Below are 23,063 nucleotides of genomic sequence, written 5' to 3'. Positions count from 1 at the left end.
GGAAATGGGTTTGTTGCAGGTAACTTGGGACAGTGGTGTGATAGGAGGTGCCATACATTGGAATAGGGAGAGTGTCATCTCAGCAGAACTGTGAAGATGGCATTGTCATACATATCTGGAGTCTATACCCTGAAGCAGAACTGGCATAAGCTCCTTGTATGCTTGATAGTGTGGGAAACACCCATCATCCAGCTAATAAATGGCAGTGGTATATTAGCATAGGCTTTTTACTTAATGAAATTACACCTGTTTGCTGTTCCAGACCTGCCACAAAATGGGACAGTGCAGCTATCCAGTACTTTCAGAACATTCTAAGAGGTAAGGCCAGGGGTGTTTTACACACTGCTTTGAGTTGATACACGTGGTAGCTTACACTTCTGTTGCCAGATGTCTGAGATCCACATGATGGATGTGGCCCCCTTCATGGTGCTCCTGAAGTTACTTGGAGCACCTCCATGCCAGATCACATTGATTATGCCCCTGTAATTTTACAGGTGGATTTGAATGTCAGTAATTGTCAGTTGAAATTAAAACAAAAACAAAAACGAAAACTGGCATGTTGTGTAGAGGACCCCTCCCAAAGTAACAATCTCTGCCTCTCAAGAGTGCTTTTAAATGCTGAGGGCATACAAAGTGAATGTGTGTTTATTTTCTTGATCCAGCAGTTATGAAAAGCCCGGCTTCTTTCACTGAGCAAGGGATAAGTGTACTTTTGTTTAACGATTATTGTTGCTAACTTAAGGCATGTTTGTCGACGTCTGCTGACCTTTGAAGATCTGTCAGCAAAACCTGGAATTTGAAGACCTTAAAGAATGGGGTGGACTACAGTCTAATGCTATAAACACCTTTACTTCAGTTTCAGTATACATTTTATACACGAATGTAGCAAAGAAACCAGTAACCCAAGGAAGATTTCTGCTCAGAAAAACATAATCAGAAAAGCATGCAGATAATCTCCAGTGAACACATACTGAATTTTAGCAGAGCAGCCCTTTTCCCAGAACTTCCTCAGCACAGACCAGTTTAAACACAATTGCCTGGCACATACCATAGATTGTATCTGGGAAAGCACAAAAGCAAGCTGAAAGCCATATCCAGATTTAGGGTACACTGACCAGATGGGGTTCTATAGCTATGTTCTGACATCCAACAAAATGTCTTATAAATTGAATGTGAATGTTTGTCTCAGAACAGTTCCCTGGTGCCTCTCCCAGTTCCCCAAGGCATTGTCCACCATGGGTCATTCTTTTGACTGTGCTCTGACACTGTTTATGTTGTAATATCTGTCCTAACTCATGTCAGCATCCTGTGCTGTGCCTACCTTTTAGGACTGTTCAGAAGTCTACGTGCCTGTGAAAAGCATGTTACTGGTTACCTAATGAGGCTGTGCTTGCCTTAAAAAATACTTAATGTCGGGGGCTGGAGAGATGGCTCAGAGGTTAAGAGCATTGCCTGCTCTTCCAAAGGTCCTGAATTCAATTCCCAGCAACCACATGGTGGCTCACAACCATCTGCAATGAGGTCTGGTGCCCTCTTCTGGCCTGCAGGAATATACACAGACAGAACATTGTATGCATAATAAATAAATAAATATTTAAAAAAATACTTAAATGTCAGCTCACTTGTATGTCCATTTATTGCCATTTAGAAACTACCCAAGTGGAAGCAAAACTTTGTGCTGTGGAAGAAGATACCTTTGAGGTTTACCTTTATGCAACAATAAAAAATGAAAAAGTAAGTAAAAAAATTGGGGAGGACAGGGTTGCTTTCTGGTTTTAGTTTTTTGAGACAGTCATATATAACCCAGGCTAGCCTTGAACTCTTGAACTTTCATTGTTGCTGAGGATGATCTTAATTTTTTGTTATTTTAACCATTGGAATTGGACAAAACAAACAGAAGGGAAAGAGCCCAAGAAACGGCACATGAAACAGACTCACTTGTTCCCACGCTCAGGAATCCCTTAAACCTTAAACTAGAAGTAATAATATATATGCAAAGGACCTGGTACAGACCTATGCAGGCCCTGTGAATGCTGCCTTAGCTCATGAGTTTTGCTTATGTTGATTTAGAGGGCCTTGTTTTCTTGGTGCCTTCCATCCCCTCTGGCTCCTTATACTCTTTCTGCCTTCTTTCCTCAGGGTGACCTGAGGGGAGAGGTTTATTAGTTGGCTCAGTTAGGGCAGAGTGTTCCAAGGTCTCTCCTCACTCTTCTGCAGAGTAGCTAGCCTGAGTCAGTGTGTTCGTTTCCTCTCCAGCAGGAGGAAGCTTCTCAGATGGTGGTTGAGCAAGGCACTGACCTATGAGTAAAGCAGAATATCATTAGAGTCATTTTGTTGCAATTTTTAAAAAGAACACTAGCATTTGGTTTTACCTAGATCCTTAGGCTCTCTAGTGCCAGGTTTTTGGTCACCCAAGCACTGGATGACTTTATACTCTTAATTTTGTCTCTACCCCCAAGTGCTGGGTATTACAGGCATGGGGCCATCATAGCTGGCAAGATTTGTATTTTGAAAATGTTTATCCTTATTTAAAACTTTACTTTAAATAGCACAGTGGGCTAGTGCCAGGACAGGAACCAAAAAGCTACGGAGAAACCCTGTCTCGAAAAATCCAAAAAAAAAAAAAAAAAAAAAAAAAAAAAAAAAAAATAGCACAGTGGGAGTTGTTTTAACCTTTGAAGGTCTATCTTAGAATAGAAACTGGTAGGGCTATTCCTATGTCTTTGTATGTGCACTAGTGAGAGACAGACACACACCTGGGGGCCATGTGGGGGCTAATACTCATCTACCTTTCAGCTGCATTCCTAGCCTCTTCTGATTATTAAAAACATTGACCTAAAGCCTGATAGTGGTGGCATATGCTTTTAATCCCAGCGCTCTGGAAGCAGAGGCAGGGAGATCTGAGTTCAAGGCCTGCCTGGTCCTGGTCTACAGAGTAAATTCCAAGACAGGGCTATACAGAGTAACCCTGTGTTGGAAAAAGCAAACAAAATTGACCTAATCATTTTTTTAGACAGCATTTTTAGTTCTTTATTTAGCGTGTGTGTTCATCGTGCTTGTTCATGAATATGCATATGGAGGCCAGAAGTCAGTGTTGTTTTCCCCTATTGCTTTGCAGCCTGTCTGTTTGTTCAAAACAGGGTTTCACTATATCCTGGCTGTTCTGGAACTCACTATGTAGGTTAGACTGGTCTTGAATTTACAGAGACCTGCTGCCTGCCTCTGCCTCCAGAGTGCTGGAATTAAAGGCGTGTGCTGCCACATCCAGCTGAAATTGTTTCTTCAGTGTCTTATAGTTTTCATTATGGAGGTCTTTTGTCTCCCTTGGTACTAATGTGAATGAGACCCCCCTCTATTTCTTGGTGAGCTTGTTTTAAATACATAAAAATGTTGTTTATTAGTTGGTTTTGGTGTGTACATGGTGTGCATGTTTGGATGTACAAGCATACCTGTGTGCAGGTCCATGTGTGTATCCATGTGATACTGTCTTTTGTCGCTCTCCACTCGGTGAGGCAGGGTCTTACACTGAGTTCTTGGTTCATTCATTCTAGAGAGTAGCAGCCAGGTTAGCTTGAGGATCTCTGCTGGGGTCGCAAGTGGCTGCCATGCCTGCCTAGCTTCCTCTTGGGTTCTAGGACTCTGACCTCTGGTCCTTAAGCTCGTATGGTAAACATCTTATTCATTGAGCTCTCCCCCAGCACCTGCCCAAAGTATGAGATTCGAAAGTTTTTTGGTGAATCGTTTAAGGTTTTTTAAAATATAGGATCATTCCATCTGAAAATAGGGATAATTTTCCTATTTGTATCTTTTATTTTTGGCCTTTCTGCATCATTTTTTCTCTTGTTTTATTGCTGTGTCAGAGATTCAAGGTCTATAATGAACAGAAATTCTAGGTCTACCACCTTTTTTTGCATTTGAGGCAAGGTCTCATTTTGTAGCCCTAGATGACTGGGAACTCCTAGAGATCTGCCTGCTTTTGACTCCTAAATGCTGGAATTGAAGGCGTGAGCCACTCCATCCAACCTTTTCTTTTTCTTTTCTTTTTTTTTTTTTTTTTTGAGACAGGGTTTCTTTGTAGGTTTGGAGCCTGTCCTGGAACTAGCTCTTGTAGACCAATCTGGGCTCAAACTCAGAGATCCGCCTGCCTCTGCCTCCCAAGTGCTGGGATTAAAGGCGTGCGCCACCACTTCCCGGTGCCTTTCCTTATTCTTACACAACTATCTCTGAACTGTGAGAAACTTATTTTTTATTAGTCACAGTGCAGCTATTTTATCAATGCCAGTATCTGTCCCCAGGGATTACCAAGTTACTTTTTTTTTTTTTTTTTTTTTTGGTTTTTCGAGACAGGGTTTCTCTGTGGTTTTGGAGCCTGTCCTGGAACTAGCTCTGTAGACCAGGCTGGTCTCGAACTCACAGAGATCCACCTGCCTCTGCCTCCCAAGTGCTGGGATTAAAGGCGTGCGCCACCACCGCCCGGCTGATTACCAAGTTACTAATCTGCATTCCTGTGGGAAAGAAACTTGTTAGTACCGCCCAGATAGTTTTCAAGAGCTGCTCGGATTAGTCTCTGTCCTACTCCTTCCCTGTATCTTGACTGAGTTCACTAGTGACCTCCATTTTGCTTATTTTATATCGTGGTGACCAGTTGTTTTATTTTAAAAATCTATGCAAAGAGAAGTCATACCATACAACAGGGCTCACATAGGAGGTTTATTGGAAGAGGAGAGAGAAGGGGCAGAAAAGGGTGCTGGGGGGGGGGAGGGTAGAAAGAGAGAAACAGGAGGTGAGCAAGGCCCACTTTTAAAAGGGAACATAGCAAATGTGCACAGGAGGTGCTCTTAGTGGCTACAGCTGAGGACATATCCTGCCAGGACCCCAAGGGCAGGCCAGTACAGATGGCTGAATATTAACATCAGTCTCATAATACATTTTTAGAAGACATTCTCTAGCCCGGCAGTGGTGGCACACACCTTTAATCCCACCTTTAATGGGAGGCAGAGGCAGGCCGGTCTCTGAGTTGGAGGCCAGGCTGGTCTACAGAGTGAGTTCCAGGACAGCCGAGGCTACACAGAGAAACCCTGTCTCAACACAAACACTCTCTATTAACTTGCTTTCTTCTTGCTTTTAAAGAGCAGGTCCTTCTTTTGTACCATGTGTTATAGTCTGATAGCTGACTTTAAGTGATGAAGTGAGGTGATAGCAAGGGGCCCATCCATAGCAGAGAGAGGGTGTTTATTAGATGCACATAGTCACAACTGCAAACGCGCCTCGGGTTCCAAAGGGAGCACAGTGATCTATCCTTTCACTCAGGTGCAGTAATTCACGACATCCATGTCGCTGCATCTCTCAGTCCCCTGTCCCTCATAAAGACTCTTCCTCTGTGTGACTGTGTGAGAGCTTATTAATGCAATATCTTTGTTCGTTTGTCTACTTGGTTTTTGTTTTGTTTTTGAGATAGGGTTTCCCTGTGTAGCCAGGTGTCCTGGAACTAACTCTATAGACCAGGCCTGCTTCTGCCTCTCAGGTGTTGGGATTAAAGGTCTGCGCCACCACTGCCAGGCTAAGCATTAAGTTTTGATAGGATCTAGTATTTCAGTTTCCCCTTGTGTGCTTAGTGTCCTCCCACCAAATCTGTACCTGGCCAGATGGAGTTAGCTCCTTCTTCCTCCACAGTACATCTTGATCCCATGTAACTTTTTACTATTTTCTTGTGAAAATCATTAGGTCATAGCTAACATACCAGAAACCAAGAGCTGTTTCTGTCAGATTATGCTCCATAAAACATTTTTCAGGAATTTGGAGCTGAGTCTGAAATACTAACTTTGTGTACATTGACTACACCCATTCGAATGGTAATTCATGGAATATTTACATTTTTATAGGTTTGTGTAAATGATGATCTGGTCGCAAAGAACTTTGCTTATTATGTGTCACCCATGGGGAATAAAAACCTCAATATGTTGGAGAAGCCCAGATCCAGTCTCAATTCGGTGCCCTGCTCCAGTAAGCTCAGCCCATCACTTACTCTGTGGCCAATGCTTTTGCAAGGGAAAGACCATCGTGGAATGGAAAGTGAGTATTCCATGCTGCTTTTCCTTAGCATACCAATTTCTAAGCCCTTTCCTACTTGGAGACAGACTTAGACTCAGTTTAATAATCAAATTTTACTACTTAGCCTCTGACAGGCATTGTGGTCCTGGAGCTGCTACTGTTTGTATTTAGGAGACCAGGGAATTCTGACGGTTCTGTTAATGTTGGGCTACATTTTCAGAAGTCCAGACAGTATGTGGTTTAAAGATCTCAGCAAAGTGAGGTTCTGAATAGTTTTCAGACACGTGAGAGAATTTTTATTACAAATGATGCTTAGTGTGGTTCGTGGATGCAGTTTTAAATGCTCCTCTCTGCATTAGATTTTAATCCCTCAGACTGCCATCCCTTGTTAGGCCTCCCATAATTTTACTGCATGAGCAAGAGCAGAAGTAAATAATAAGGGTTCATTTTTATTTCATGTTTTAGTTTTGAAATATAGTATGTTCTTTCAGACTCACAGGGCTTAGATTTTCTGTCACAGTCTCTCCGGCATACATGGTGTAAGAATGTTGTCAGTGACCTAGGGCCACCTGCTGCAGCACTAGGTGAGTCCACCAGTTTGGTTTCTTTCATAGGCAGCGCAGAATCATACTGAGTGCCCCGGAGAGGGAGCCCAGGCCTCGTTGTGCTCTGCCGCCGAGCTTTATAACCTCAGCCCGTCTCTGTCTATCTCACGCAGGTTCTTTGTTTTGAGCTGTAAGTGTTCTTCATCTGCTTTGGTGATGGTCTTTTACCAGATGTGTCTTTTGCAGTTATTTTCTTCTAGTGTGTGGCTTGTTTTCCTATTATTTAATGACATCTATTACATAGTTTTTGATTTGTCAATATTTTGAAAGGATTTTACATCTGTGTTTGTAAGACATAATGGGCCTTCATTCTCTTGAAATGCTTTCTGGTTCAGGCATCAGAACAGTGAAGGTCTTGTAGGATGAGCTGGGAAGTGCTTGTTTTGCTTCTGTCTTCTAAAAGAGCTTGCGGGTTAGTGACATTTCCTCCTGAAATGCTTGATAGAATTCTTCAGTGAACCCACCTCAATTTAGTTCTCTTTTTTGGAACATTCCTAATAATTCAATTTCTTCAAGACATACTATCCTTATTCCCTATTTTTATTTTATTTGGGAGTTTTGGAAAAGTATGTCTTTTAAGGAATCTTCATCTAGATTAGTGATTCTCAATCTGTGGGTCCCTACCACTTTGGGAGTCGAGACCCCTTCACAGGGATCACATCATATATCCTGCATATCAGACATTTAAATTACAATTCATAACAGTTGCAAAATTACAGTTATGAAGTAGCAATGAAATAATTTTATGGTTGGGTCACCACAGCATGAGGAACTGTATTAAAGGATCGCAGCATTAGGAAAGTTGAGAACCACTGATTAAGATGATCAAATTGTAAGCATAGAGTTTTCATTTCACTATCTTTACATTTCTTGATACGCTCATTAACACATGAACTATCCTTTATTAGCTTCTAGGTGTCCATGAATCAGTAGGCATGGCCCTGCTTTCTCTTCCTTCTTTCCTTGCTTCTCTCTTAATCTCCCTTCCTTCACTCTCTTGGTTAAGAGTCTTAGTAATTTTGTTCCTCTTTTCAAAAACTATGTTGTGGGTTGAATTCTGTGTCCTCAGAACTCATATGCTGCAGGCCTGCCCTCAATGTGGCTGTGTCTGCAGGCAGGGTCTTCATGAGAAGTTCTGTGATGCTATAAGGGTAGGGTCAGACTCTGATAGACTTAAAAGAGCCCTTAGAAGAGAAAAAAACCAGAGCTGACTTCTCCAGCACTTGCCCACCAGGAATACATCACCCCAGGATTCAAATTGACCAACACTTTGATCTTGGACTTGCAGCCTCCAGAAATAAAAGAAAATAAATTTCTGTTTAAGCGACTCACTCAAACTGATACAAATAGTTCTTGGACATTTCTGTTTAAACAGTTTTTTTTCTTCTGTTTGCTTTTTCACTTTGGAATTTTCTATTCCAGTCTGTGGGATGGGAATATAGATTCTGTCTCTTAGTGAGAGCATTGCATAAGAATTAAATTTGTAAAAAGAAATAAAAGACAAGAGTTTAGGTAACGTCAATAGCTAGAGGAGAAGCTTTAATTAACCTGAGAGATGGCATCTCAGATCCTGCATACTGACAATGCAAATAAGCAAGTGTATTACAGCTCCCAATAAGGCTTTCCTACTTATCGGGAAGCCAGGCTATACCTAGAGCCACAATAGGACGGCTCAGCCTGGGAGGGAAAGGTGTCCTGACTTGTGAAGAAGCCAGGCTACCTGAAACTGGGGTATAATGGGGGATGGCCTCCCCACAGAATATAGCAATCCTGCTCCTATCAAGAGAGCTGCTACAGCTGAGCTCTGCTCTTTTCCCCTAAGGAAACGTCCTAGCAGAGCTATCTGCTTCTGGGGCCAAAGATGTTTTTTCTTTTGCTACACTTGGCTAAAGGGGAAGCCCTTGCAGAAATGTAGCAATCTCCTGCAACTTGGGGAAAAGTTACTACTTTTTTCTGTTCAGCCTTACACGGCCTGTATACGGGACCATCTATCTCAGTAAGGTTCTTCTGTTCTGCTCAATCTTGCTCCGGCCCCCTAAGGGAACATCTCAGCAAGGTTTTTCTGCTCAGCCACCTAGGGACATCCCAGCAAGGTTCTTCTATTCTACACTGGCAAATGAAGATCTTCACCCAAGACTCTTTTGAGAAAGAGATTTATTTTGGAAGAAGAGTGGCTGCCTCTGCCAGGGTGGGAAAGGGCAGTCCACAACTGAACAGGCAGAGGGGCTTATATAGGTCTTACTAGGCTTGGAGTTTTCCCAGGGAGTTTTCCTGCTCAGGGATTGGTTAGTTTAGTTGGTCAGGGTCAGAGATCACTCTGACTTCAGGGCCAAACTGTGTTTCTTTCACTGGTCCTTTTTAATCTTTTGGCTCTAATTTTCGGATCAGGGCATATTTCTTTCACTGGCTCTGATTCTAGGGACAAAGTGTGTTTGACACTGGTTTCAGAGTCAGTGTGTTTCTTTGGTTCTGGGTTCAGGGATAAAGTGTTTCTTTCACTGACTCAGGTTTCAGATCCTGGGCATATTTCGTTCACTAGCTCTGGGTTCAAAGTCAGGGTGCTCAGGGATTGGTTGGTTTCCTGCTCAGGGATTGTCAATTTTCCTTGACTGGCTCTTCTACCTTATACAGAGTATAGGTTTCAAGCTGGGACTTCTGTAGCTAAGGATAGGAAAGGGAAAGGGGTTTTATTAGGGGCAGAATGGGCAGTTAGCTGTTTTCCTTAGACAGCTGTGTTTGAAACTGCAGGGTCTGTTGTCTCTCTACAGCCAGCTGGCTGATTGCTTCTGCATTCTCCGGGAGTTTGGGATCAAGGGGTCAAGGGCAGCTGCTTTTTTTTTTTTTTTTTTTTTTCCCAAATAGCTGGCTTCTTGGAAATTTGATCTCAGTTTGCCTTCCTTCCTTTCTTTTCTTTCTTTTTTTTCTGGGTAGGGTGACATTGTCCTATACATTGTAGGAAGAGCATGTGTATTGGATACATAATTGTGGCCTCCTTTGGAAAGTACAGTCTACCCAATTGGGAAAATTACTTTATTCTTAGTAAGCTGGTCTGTGGATTTCTACAACCTTTAAAAAAAGATTGACACAAAAATGTTTGGATTGTATTTATTTAGCGTGTAAGTGTGCATGTGAATGGGCATACTATGCCATGGAGTGCCGTGGAGGACAGAAACCATCCACCCTGCATGTAGGACCTGGGGACCAAATGCAGGTCGCAGGCTTGGCAGCAAGTGCCTTTACCTATTGAGCTGTCTTGTCAGTCCCAAAGCAGATTTTTAATTTTAATTCCTACAAGTTTAATATAAACAGACCTGTTTGATAATAATTCATGTGTTGCGATTTTATAAGTGTTTGGTTTTTGTTATTTTTGTCTGATTTTATATAGTTTACAAGGTAGCTTTTATCTTCATTTTGCAGATAAAGCTATAAAATACAAGGATTCCTTGAGAGACTCACCTAAAGTTCTGTTTGAGAAGAAGCAGCAATGCCCCCCTTTAAAACACATGAACGAGGTTGTATGTTTGATGTTCCCTGAATATAAAGTTCATATGACATGAATATTCTATTATGAACAAAAAGTGTGTTTCCTATGTAGAAATTCATGAAGAATGTAGTTGTGAGAGTGTTTGATGGAACAAGGTAGCTGCTCCCCCTTGTTGAGCTTCTGTTTCTGCTGAGTTGTAACTGCTCTCGAAAAGGTGGTGTTCTGCTCCTTGAACACAGATGTGTGACTGTCTAGATTTGGGGAACATTCACATAATTTCACTTCTAATGTGCCTTTCAGTTCTTTCGACAAAGACAAATGAAAGTAATTGTAAGATACTTTAAACACTCATGCGAATGCCGATTACCTGCTGTCTGACATATTGATGTAATAATTATAGTGATGGCATAATCATCCAACTTTGATTCTCTGTGTATGTATGTGCACTCGTGTGCATAGAAACTCTCTGAAATGATTGTGATGAAAATAATTTCCGTTATATTTTGATTCCACAAATATAAATCATCCGCCCCTCCCTCCTTCTCCCCTTCCTTCCATTCTTACAGTGTATTGAATCTTCAGCATACTGGCCAACAAAAAGAGGCATAACTATATATGCTGATCCAGATATTCCAGCAGCAAGGTATGTTTTGAAAATTCAGTTTAGCAAACTAGAGCCTTAGGATAGTACATAGTCAACATGTTAGCCTTGCGGGGCTCAGTTTTAGGACTACTGAGAATATCAAACTGTGTGTGCTCAAATTCAGATTTTTAAAAAGTGGCATGATGGTTATATGTAACTATCACACATTTTCATGTATAAAGTCATCTCTAGTTGGCTTCTAATACCTACCCAATGTAAATACTATATAAATCGTTGTTATTCTGTATTGTTTGGGGAATAATGTCAAGGAAAAACATCTACATGTTTAATGCAGGCAGTTGTTTTTGCCAAATATTTCCAGTTGTTGGTTGGCTGGTTGATTGCACAACTGTAAGTCCACAAATACAGAAGGTCACGTGTACAGTAAGTATGTAAAAGGTTGATGATAGACATACCACACCTCCCAAAAAAGAAGGTGGTCTGGGCAATTTTGGCTCAAAATATATTACTTTGAAGGAAAAAATATCTTTTTACAGTTGATTAGCTGGCAACAGAGTGGACTAAAAACTGGCAGTAGGTCTAGAATCCTTTTGTTGCCTGGTTGCGCACTGTTATATCTGTAAGGCACCTCCAGTGAACAGCACAGAGTGGCTGTGTGAAGGATGAGTAAGTGTGGGCCACAGCAGCATAGCCTTGCAGGTTACAAATCTGGAGAAAGCCAAGTGTGGCTGCTTGTCTTCTCCCAAGTCTCCAGCTGTAACCCTGTCCTCCTGAAGATGCACACGGTGATATCAGTGACATTACAGGAAAGGGTCTCACCTTCTGTGACTGGCTGCAGTGCCAGGTCTTTGTAGGACGTTGGTGAGTGGCTCTGGGACTGGCGTGCTTGTGCTCAGCCAGGACTCCTGAGCTCAGTTGATGGGTTTTCTTTTGTGACTTAGGACACTGCTGATAGCTGCAGTGTTGGAGTTACCAAGATTGAATGTGGCCCTGAATGTGGTAGGACCAGAAGAGAATGGAGACAAAAAAAAAAAAAAACAAACAAGTAGAAGTGCCCATGCTTGGGCCCGGGGTCCCTGCCTCCTGTCTCTGCCTTGGCAGGGCAGTCTTGACCACTACATTTGCTGTGCAGTTCAGCATCCAGGGTGCCCTCAGCTTGATCGAGGAAGGGAACAATAAAGCAGTCTCCAGAATTCTGTTTGTTTCCAGGTCGATACTTACTCTGTGATTGCTTTGGTCCCTGACCAGTTTCTAATTGTAGAACTAAACCAGTTTCAGCAGCAGAGAGGTTGTGTGCCAGCACCAGGCAAGATTCCATAGTTAGTGCTAAGCCTCTGTCCTCACAGAAATGCATCTAGGGAGATTGCTTCCTTACTGCTGCTGCTTAGAATTCCCCCAGAAAAGAGCTATCTGTGTGGTTTGAACAAATTTGAATAAAAGTTCCCACCCCAGTCCTAGCTTTGCTTTGAAGTAACCAGTGGAAACTGTTCTTCTGTCTCTAAGTGGGTTCTTGTCAGGTAATCCTCCAAGAATGGTGTAGGCAAACTGTAAAGAATACAAATAGGGAGGCACTTTGTCAATTCAAGATTAACTTCCTTAAACAGGATAAAACAACTTAAAATTTAAATGAAACGTTGAAACTCTCAGTAGCAGGCAGGTGCTAGCTGAGAGCCACTGCAGTTTAGACAAGTATTTCAACTCTGGGGTTCTCGGAGAGCCTTGGAATACCAGCTGAGAGCTGTCCTTGGCAGAGCAGGTCTGTGGGTCGGGCGTAGCAGGAGGCCCAGTCTTGTGTCTCCAGCAGGTCTTAGTCAGGGACCTCTGAAGTTGCAGGTCTGCAAGTTGGAGTGGCTGGAATCTGGAACAGTGGGTCTTGGAAGGTGGAAGAAGCCTCATGGAGGGATTCCCTTCCACAGCAGAGTACCGTGAGTGCTGGAGGCACTCCAAGGCAGGAATGAATCCCTATGACTGGAAACTTGCTGAGTGGGCGTAGTGTGGAAGCCTTAGTTTGTCCTTGGCAAGTCTGGAAGACAGACTGATGGGTGAGCCAGCTGGGAGTTGGACTCTAAAGTCTGCAGGTTTCTTACTCTTAAGGGAAAAGGAGTCCCAGGGGTTGGACCCTAGGGTCTTCTCCTCTCCCTCTTTAAGCTCCTACAGCTGCTCTGGTTTCAAAGCCCCAGCACACTGAATTTATATAACTACCTTCTGGGTCTTGATTGAATGTGGGAGATGAGAAATCGGACCATCAAGAAAGATGTGCTAAACCTGGTGGAGGGAGGGGGAAGAAGTCTGAGCCCACAACAATATTTGTAAGAAGTCCACAATCAGGTACTCTCTGCCTTTGCAGGGGTCAGGAAACTAGCAAAGAAATTGCTGTTCATTCCTGGTTCCCACAGCAGTCTTTGCAGGCTGCCTGCTCCTTTTGGTTTGTCCCACCAAGAATTGCACTCTGCCTAGTTTGGGTGGTTTTTTTGTTTGTTTGTGGTAAAGGCCAGCTGTCAGGAAGCTTCATGGGGTGGGTGCGTGGGGCACAAAGACAAGGACAGGACCCTGACCTCCGACAGTTTGTGTCTTGCAAGTGAGTTTCCTGTAGTTTCCTGAGCAGCAGGGTCTTAGCTCGGCTCTAGTGGGCATCCAATAGCCTCTGTTAACTTGTGAATTAATCTTTTCATGTGTTTTGGTTTCCAGTGGGTTTAGCCAGAAACCAAATGAGAAGCTGCTGCGGTTGACGGAGAAGAAAGACTGTGATGAGAAGAATGGCTGTGTGAAGTAAGGCCCAGCTCACTTGCTCACTTGGCTGGAATTGGTTTGGTTTAGTTTTCCCCTGACTTGAATTGGTTTTTGAAATAATTGTATAAAAAGAAGCAGGAAGAATATACCTCTATTTTTACTTCAAACTTCCATTCTCATAAAACAGTAAATATGCAGGAAGTCCCCTAGCTGTGTCAGGGTAGGGGTGTATTAAATCTTGGTTCCGTTGTAAGGAGTCATTCTCACCCTGGTTCCTTCAGCCAGGTGGACAGTTTTTAAACTGTTAGGTACAGTTTTATACTTTTATGGCCATTGATTTTGGTAGGGTGATGTTTGGTTTCCTTCCCGGTTTTCTGATGTTGGATGAGATCACCTCCTGTTCTCTAACAGCAGTGACCTCATTTGATGCTTGTTAAATACACAAAACTGAGACCATACTTCTGACTTTTTCCCTAGACTCCTAGCTGAAACAGTTTACCTGTGAGAACCTGGCTGCTCTGTAATTAGACTGACAGCTTAGCTTGGTGCCCATGCTGTCTCTGTTCATTAGCAATGATAGCCTCGGACACCTTCCAGAGTCACCCATGCCCTGTATGGCCTCTAACTAGCACAAGCACCTCAGTGTTCAGGAATCAAGTGTGTTGAAGGCTGGTGTGGGGTTCACAGTGGGGCTTGTGGTTAATGTTCCCTCCCAGAGAACCTCTCCTGCCTCATGCCTGACGTTTTTACTGCTCTAAGTGACTTTTCCTTGGGACGAGTAACTTTTTAGAAATTGTAATTTAGTTTGAGCTGATAATTGAGTGAGTTCTGACAAACTCTATTCTCTTTCATGCCTCTATCGTAAAGCCTTGTCTTCCCTACTATCTTGCTCAGTGCTCTTTGCTTAGTCCTGATTGGTAGGAAGTACAGTGGTGACTTGGGTGACTTGCATTCCAGGGAGTCTGCAGGTAAAAGACCTGAAGAAAGTTAGTGTCCTAGTCAGGGCTTCTGCTGCTCTGCTGAAACACCATGACCAAAATCAGGCTGGGGAGGAAGGGTCTGTTTGGCTTCTTCTCTTCCGCATTATAGCCCATCACTGCAGGAAGTCAGGCCAGGCTTACAAAGATTATTGCAGCTGGATGGTGATGGCACATGCCTTTAATCCCAGCACTTAGGAAGCAGAAGCAGGCAGATCTCTGAGTTTGAGGCCAGCCTGGTTTACAAGAGCTAGTTCCAGGACAGGCTCGAAAGCTGTGGAGAAACCCTGTCTCGAAAAGCCAAAACCAAGATTATTACAAAACTGTTGGCCTAAAACCCAACTGGAGCAAGGGTTATTCAAGAAAAACCGTAGCTCTTGAGTTCCTAAACCTATGAGGATGACAGAACAGGGCAGGTAGAATGACTTAGTGGATAAAGGTGCTTGCCACCAAGCAATCATGAATTCAATCCCTGGCTCCTGCCTCATGGAAGGGGAAAACCGATTGCTTCAAGTAGTTCTTTGATTTCTGCATTTTCGTAGATAAACATGTACAAAAATAATACATGTGGGGTTTTTTGTTGCTGTTAAAAACATGAGCTTAAAGAGGACAGAAACCTCCTGTGGTGCAGAAAGGCAAAAGCTCACTTTTGATCTTGATTTTCAGTATGAACATAAATCTTGAAAGCTGGGCCTCCTTTCTCTCTGTTCAGAAGACTGGACTTACATAGATTATAGATGTTTTTAGCACAAAGAGAAGCACTTTTAAGTCTATACTTAGACAACCAAAGGAAATTTAAAATCTTGAACTTGAGACTGATAAGTCATCGGCACTTACCAGAGGTAGATGAGCCAGCTTATCAGAACTCCATTGATTAATATTAGAACGCTGAACTTAAGTCTTAATACAATGCTGGCATATGGAGGGAAAGAAATCGGAAGCATTTTTCATTCTTTTTATATACCTTAAATCACTTTATCGTAACTTAAGCTTTCATGTCCTCTGACCTTATATGACTTGCATTTACACACCTTAAAACAACTTCTTAGACCTTAAAACATTTTCTTAGATTCTGTAGTGGTTTGAATAGGTCCAGCCCTGTGGACTCAAAAATGCTTGGCCTATAGGGAGTAGCACTATTAGGAGGTGTGGCCTTGTTGGAGGAAGTGTGTCACTGTGGGGGTGGGCTTCAAGTTTCATATGGCCAAGCAATGTCCAGTGTGGGACAGTGTTCACTTCTGTTGCCTGCAGATCAAGATGTAGAGCTCTCCGTTACTTCTCCAGCATCACGTCTGCCAGCATGCTGACATGCTTCTCATCAGAATTACATCTGAAACTGTAACCAGCCCCGATGAAATGTTTTTCTTTATAAGAATTGCAGTGGTCACAGTGTCTCTTCACAGCAATTAGAAACCCTAACTAAGACAGATCCTTACAGCTTAAACTTGAAACTTCGCACCTTTTATCTATCCAGTCATTCATCATGAGACACAGGTGGTTGATTACTGAGTGCAGTCATTGTAGAACAAGTTCCTTCAAATAAAGGAATAGTAAAAAGTTACTTTGAAGTCTGTTTTGTGAGTTTATCTCTTTTTGGAGTCTGGTAGCAAGGTAAATTCTCTAGACATAGTAGTAGCTCTAGGAAAGTAAAGACTATGGCCTGATTTTTACACCAGACCAAAGCAGGGCTTCAAACAAAGGAAAAAGAAATAGGGAATGGCAATTCTTTTTTTCATTTCAATTGCTTGCAGCATTTGTAAGGGTCCTAGATAATAATGGAATCTAGAGTACTGTTAGTCGGCCACATTTGGATTACTTATCTAAGGGGTATTGAGGCCAGAGTCAACTGCAAGACAAGTAAGTTTCGAGACCCTTAAGTCAGGCACTAGGTATAAAGTATCTCCAGAAGACAGGTAGAAGGAGAGGTCCAAGGCCTGAAGTCCATGGCATCCCAGGACTTAGGGAGGAACAAATGAAGGAGAAACTGAACAGTGGGTTGTCAACACATGCTTCAGGGGCAAGGGCTAGCCCAAGGAAATACAGGTGCCTGGTGCCAGGACTTTTGAATGAAACCAGAAGGCAAAAACCAAGCCTTGCCCAAGGGAAATGGTCAGAGGTGGGTACCTATACCTCCAAGAGTACCAGAGACTTAGGGAGAATTTAAGATAACCGCGAAGGATCATTCACCAATTGCCACTGATGGATGGAAGGCCACGTGATTTGTGGCCCAGAAGGTGGATCTGTTGCAGGTTGACTGGAAAAAAGGGATAGGTTTTCTCAGTGTGGCTTCGACCCCCCAGTGGGAGCACTAAGGCACCAGGAGAGCCTCCTGAATCTCAGCAGCAGTGTTAGGATTTAGCAGCAGGTAGCTTGGCGGGTCTGGGACAAAGTATGCTGCAAAGACCACATCATACAGCAGATTTCATGGAAGAAGAAACTTATGACCAAAATGACATTTCTGTTTCAAAGAAGAAAAGTACAAGGATGCTATCTAGTTCTAAGCAAATCTCTGGCAATGCTTGTCCTCAAGAAGTGCCAGCAGCTGGTGAAAATCCTGAAAGCAAGAATGGCTGGCCAGCATCAACCCAGACTTGCTTTTGAAAGAAGGAAGAACAAGGCTACAAATGTTCCAGAAGACACTACTCTTAGGACACAAAACCCTGTATAGAAGCCATAAAATAACCAAAGAAGTGCCAAACAGTGCGACTAAGCTGCCTGCTCATGAGGCCCGTGGACTTGAGCTGAGGTACAAGGGCTTCGAGGAATATATCCAGAAGGAGCCAACCCTCATCCAGGGTTACAGCTGGTCTTGGCTCCATTTTAGAGCCTTTTTAAAAGCTCTCTCAGGTTTTATGTGGAAATTCTTGTCAAACGTTTGAACACCAATGTAGCTAAAGGTTTTTCACTGTACCACTGGTCCACGTGGACCAGTTTCTTCCCTGCTCACAGGTCCTCACAACCATTTATGAAATAACCAGACTCAATAGCAATCAGTTGTTTGGCCAATGGCTCAGGCTTCTTACTGGCCAGATCTACCTATAAAATGAACTCATTTCTGTTAATCTGTGTGTGTATCACCACATGGCTGTGGCTCACTGGTAATACTCTGGCATGTTACTCCTTTGGTGACTACATGAGACCCCACTGCTCCTGGCAGCACCAATCTATTCCAGAGAGGATGTTGGGTACCAAAAACACTCCACATGGAGCTTCTTTTCTTCTTGGCAAAACTGGCCTTTTGGGTAAAGAATGCCCTTGCCTTGACTGCTGACAATATGCTGGACAAACAGGATATAAGCAAAAATGACTACTGAACCTTGCCAAGACAGAGTAGGACAGTCTTTTGAATTTTCCTGCTTCTGAAAATGGTTTGTAAGATACTCTAGGCCTTAGCCAAAGTTGGTTGCCCCAACATTACAGTGAGCTGTTTCTGTCCTATCTTGTACCTTTTGGAAGTTACTTGCTTGTACTTCCTGCTTATTCAGTAATTTTCCTTCTCAGGTCTTTGTTGAGGTTGAAGACTAGATAGTCACAGCTACTATCCTCTTATATATTAGCTAAGATATTTCAGGTACAAGACTTAGACTCCTCAGGATAGGACAGCTATTGGAATAATCTGTTATTTGCCTATTACCTATAGACTGGACATTTAGTGTGTTTCTTGCTTTATGTTGTTCATGTTGGCTGTAGTTCTATTATTTTGTGTATGTTTTTACCTTTTCTTTCTCCAGGCCAATACTTGATATTTGTTCTTATTGTATATAGTTTTGTGTTAGGTTTAGAACCTTTTTATTTAGACAAAACGGAGAAGTGTTGTGGGAACTCCTTTCTGCCAACAGCTTTTTGGGTACCAGCTTTACGGCATGGCTTCTGTGTGTAGATGTGATCTCTTATAAGGGAGAGGAAGGGTCTTGCTCACAATCATGGGAGGCTGTAGCAGAAGCAAGCTTGTGTAGTTGTTCATATGTCCCTGGGGCAGAGCAGCGAGACACAGTGGCTTCCACCTTGTCCAGTATTCTGTGAGTCTGTGTTTTCCTCTGAATCCCATTTCCTTCTGTGAGTCTGTGTTTCCCTCTGAATCCTATTTCCTTCTGTGAGTCTGTGTTTCCCTCTGAATCCTATTTCCTTTTGTGTCCCCACAGTAAAGGCATTCCGCAATTTGTAGCTCTCACATCACCTCTCGCTTTATCCTTTTAGCTTATTTATGCTTGGGGAGGGGAGCCAACTGTATCTGGTCAGTTTCAAGGAATTCCTAAAACCTTTGAGTTGTTACTTTCTGAATTGTGTCCATATGGTTTGAAAAATGGCCCCCAAAGGGAGTTACACTATTAGGAAGTATGGCTTTGTTGGAATAGATGTGGCCTTGTTGGAAGAAATATATAACTGTAGTGGGTAGACTTTGAGGTCTCATATGCTTAAACTTCATTCACTGTGACACTCAGTTCACTTCCCATTGCTTTTGGATGAAGATGTAAGAACTCTTGGCTCCAGCACCATGTCTGCTGTCATGCTGACTTGCTTCCTGCCATGATGGCAATGGACTAATAAACTTCTGAACTGTAAGAGAGCACCACAATTAAATGTCTTCTTTATAAGACTTACAGTGGTCTTGTCTCTTCACAGCAATGAAACCCTAAGACAGTCCCTGAAAGATGGAGTGTTTCAGCTTCCCAGAGAACACCCTTTCATCTATCTGTAAAAATTCTGTGTTGTTCAACTCCCTGTAACCTCTTATATCTTAATAAACTTTCTTCCAAAATGAACATTTTAGTCTGTGAGAAACTGCAACACAATAGACAGCTCTCTTTTAGGGATTTTTAGGTGTTGAGTAGAACCTACTCTGTTCCTCTGAGGGTGTCTCTTGATGCCAAGAACCTTAAATTAGGCTTAAAGCATAATTTCTTTCCAACTTCATCTGCCACGCTTGAATATATGTGGAATGAGATTCTACTCAGTTTTGTTGGTAGTGGCTCCCTGTAGCATTCTCTTTAAAGAATATTTTGATATTGAGACTAGATTACTGAGGACTACTTTGATAATTGGTTAAGGTATCTGGTATGGGTGTCAAAGAGTGGATGGGTCACCTTATTCACAGACATCCATCTCACTCTGTCTCCTGAGTGCTGGGATTAAAACTGTGCGCCACCACTGCCTGGCCTCTGTGGCTAACTAGTGGCTTAGCTCTGCACTCTGATCTTCATGCAAGCTTTATTTGTTAGAGCATAAACAAAAATATTACCACAATTACCTACATTTAGTTGCAGTTCAATATGCTGATTGCATCAAAATGCCTTCATAGACACACCAGTTTTTTAGCTACGCAGGCAATCCTAAGTCTCTTTTTAGTCTTTGGAGAACACCAGCCTTAGAAGCAGTACTTGATGTTAGCTGCTGAGTCCAGGAGGCCTGAAGATTTTTCTGTGGGGATGGGGGGAGATTTTGTCTACCTGTCTTGGCAGGATGAGACAATCATACCCTGATGTAGTGTCCAGGAAGCTGATGAGGTGGAAGGCTGCTTTTTTCTTTGTGGATAGCTTTGCCATATGCAAAGGCAAGCCTCCAGTTAGAAGGTCTTTTGCAACCATGCATCTTCTTGGAGGAGCTATAGGATGCTGCAGGAGCTGGCATGTCTCTGTGTTAGAAGTTCTTTTGTTAAATGCCATACTCTCAGATCTGTAAAGGCACTTGAAAATTGGGTATTATTACCTATTAGTTATATTTAAATTAGACATATATGTTAAATTTAGACATGTATTTTACCCAATTAGTTACAGCTTAAAAGAGTATGACTTCTCTGATGCTGTCACTAATCCTTTACCCATATTGAGGAGTGATATGTTTGGGTATAATGAAAAGCACTTTCAAATTCCTTCTCTGCATAAGCAGAGGACAAGTCCTTCTCTGGTATTTTCTGACTATAAAACAAAGCTAATGATTAGACAAGTGGATCTGACTTTAGCTGGGCCCCTTTCAGACAACTGTACAGGATGTTGGTGGTAGGGGTGGTAGCCCAGATGCCAGCCCAGGTTTTGAATGGGAAGGAGGAAACTGATGTGATCTCCATGGACCTTGAATCTTAGGCCATCAAGACAGTATTTTCACAGATAAACCTTGGGGTAGACAACTACTGTTTCTCTCCACAGGGAAAAGTTAAAACAGGGAAAATGTAATGACTTTCTTCTTCAAATTGACCTTTTACCTGCTTTACAGATTACTACAGTTTTTAAACCCTGATCCTTTGAGAGCTGATGAGATCTCTGACCTGCAGCAGGTATTACAAACCCTAAAAATGAAAGGTCAAACAAGACAGACTCTTAGTGTTATTAAGCTTCCTTCCTCCCTCAGACTCATGTCTTCCTTAGATGGGGCTTTCCCAAGTCATGGCTTTAGCAGAATCTATAGAGCTATGGCTGTGGTGGGTATTTTATATGGGGGGAACAGATGATCTTTAATTTGTGGGGGGATTATGTGTTTTCCAGGAAGCATGTATTCCTAGGTTTTTACATGATGATCTTGTGTTTTCCTCTTGGGAAAAAGACCTTAATACTCTACTGCCCACTCCAGAAAGACCTGGCTATGGTTGTCTGATGTTTGTGTTGGTTAGTTGCAGAAGGTGAAGTTGGGCACACTACAGCCTGGTGTGGTACTCCGGAACAGGATCGAGCCCTGTCTGACCCTGGAGAAATCCCCTCTATCAGCAGACCTGAAGAAGGTGAATGTATTGTTAGAGTCAGACTCCTGAAGGAAGCCCAACCTTTCTGACACAGGAGGCTTGCTTTGTTTTCCTCTGTTCTGTTCTAAGAACGATGGGCTGGAACCCAGAGTTTCATGCATCTTAGGCTTGCATTTTATCAGTATTTCCCAATCCCATAGGAAGATTTTGAATAAACAGTTCTAAGGCTGCATTGCATAATTCTTGACTCTGAAGTTCTCTTGAAATCTTTGTGATTTATTTCTCATGTATTTGGAAGTCCAGATTTCTTTTGTTGAAAAGCCTGTCGTGAAATTGTCAATCTGTTTCTAAAATAAGTGTTTTTGGGTTTTTTGAGACAAGGTTTCTCTGTGTAGCCCTGGATGTCTTGGAACTCACTTTGTAGACCAGACGGGCTTTGAACTCAGAGATCCACCTGCCTTTGTCTCCTGAGTGCTGGGATTAAAGGTGTGAACCACCACCATGCCCAGCTTTTCTAAAGTAAGTTTTTATTTTCTTTCATTCATTTATTCATTCATTTATTGGTTTTTCGAGGTATTGCTTCTTTGTGTAACTTTGCAGCCTGTTCTGGAACTTTGCTCTGTAGACCAAGTTGGCCTCTAACTCACAAAGATCTGCCTTCCTCTGCCTTCCAAGTGCTGGGATTAAAGGTGTGTGCCACCAGCGCCCAGCTGAAGTAAGTTTTCAAATGGGAGCTTAGAACACATTGCCAGGTCAGAGTAATAATTTTTTTATCCATCCTTTGCCAAATTTTTTTATAATCCTTAGATTTCATTTGGTAAATCAATTACATACACTTATGTTTCCATCCTGACTTTAAAAAAGGCTAAAGTTTGGTTTTGAATAATAGAAAGCCAAACCTCAAGGATGGACAGACTGCTGAAAGGTTGTGAGGTCTGGAGCGGGGAAGAGATCGTACAGATCTCAGGGAGGTGGACAGGTGGAAGAGATCGAACAGATCTTAGGGAGGTGGACAGGTGGAAGAGATTGTACAGATCTCAGGGAGGTGGACAGGTGCAAGAGATCGTACAGATCTCAGGGAGGTGGACAGGTGCAAGAGATCGTACAGATCTCAGGGAGGTGGACAGGTGCAAGAGATCGTACAGATCTCAGGGAGGTGGACAGGTGCAAGAGATCGTACAGATCTCAGGGAGGTGGACAGGTGCAAGAGATCGTACAGATCTCAGGGAGGTGGACAGGTGCAAGAGATTGTACAGATCTCAGGGAGGTGGACAGGTGCAAGAGATTGTACAGATCTCAGGGAGGTGGACAGGTGGCATCGTGGCTGACTAAGGCAGGAAAGGCAGGTGGACAGTAAATATCCCCAGTCTGCTTCTTGACTGTGCACTACCAGTTTGTATTGTTCTGAGGGGAAGGGGTGGCTCGAGTCACTTTCTGGAGAAGCATTTCATGCTACTATTTGAAACTGCCCCAATCAGAATGCCTGCTTGCCATCCTGTCTTCCTGCAGTAGCTTGATGACAATATTTGTCTCACCCTTTGAGCTGCTTGCCAACTTTCAGTCTCTCTTCTGTGTGAACAAACTGGTGATCGTAGATATGTTGATAATAATCCTTCACCTAAAACACCAAATGCAGTTCAGGGAGAAGAGACTGCCAGAAAGTTCACATCACTGGGTGCAGTGCTGTGGCTTGCAGTCTAGGGACTGGGCAGGATGGGACACAGGAGTCCTTGAGCTCAGAACTTTGAAATCAGCATGTTCAGCATGATGAGACTTGATTTCTGGAAAAGAAAACTACCCCCAGAGACAGAAGAAGATATTGCCTCCATTTCACAGTAACAAGGTTTTGTGTTTCTGTTCTTGGAGGTGGGGTTTCCTTTTGATTGGACCAAGGATCTTGCTGTAGTTGGCCATAGTGACAGACACAAAAGGAGAGGAG

The 23,063-nt window shown here is 42.8% G+C and overlaps 1 protein-coding gene across 1 annotated transcript in view; it reads left to right on the top strand.

Moving 5' to 3' along the window:
* The window catches only part of Tdrd12 (tudor domain containing 12), a 72,890-nt gene that overhangs the window by 21,563 nt on the left and 28,264 nt on the right, over window positions 1-23,063 (top strand). The window contains exons 5-12 of the mRNA XM_057762297.1: window positions 263-318; window positions 1,649-1,734; window positions 5,883-6,072; window positions 10,074-10,168; window positions 10,707-10,783; window positions 13,433-13,513; window positions 20,662-20,722; window positions 21,056-21,163. Of these exons, the coding sequence (XP_057618280.1) occupies window positions 263-318; window positions 1,649-1,734; window positions 5,883-6,072; window positions 10,074-10,168; window positions 10,707-10,783; window positions 13,433-13,513; window positions 20,662-20,722; window positions 21,056-21,163 (754 nt within the window). The remainder of the gene's footprint in view (window positions 1-262; window positions 319-1,648; window positions 1,735-5,882; window positions 6,073-10,073; window positions 10,169-10,706; window positions 10,784-13,432; window positions 13,514-20,661; window positions 20,723-21,055; window positions 21,164-23,063) is intronic.

This window comes from Chionomys nivalis, chromosome 2 (genome assembly GCF_950005125.1).
Source record: "Chionomys nivalis chromosome 2, mChiNiv1.1, whole genome shotgun sequence".
In the NCBI taxonomy this organism is placed as follows: Eukaryota; Metazoa; Chordata; class Mammalia; order Rodentia; family Cricetidae; genus Chionomys; species Chionomys nivalis.
The sequence above is the reverse complement of the archived record's forward strand: the minus strand, read 5'-3'. Positions and strand labels throughout refer to the sequence as shown.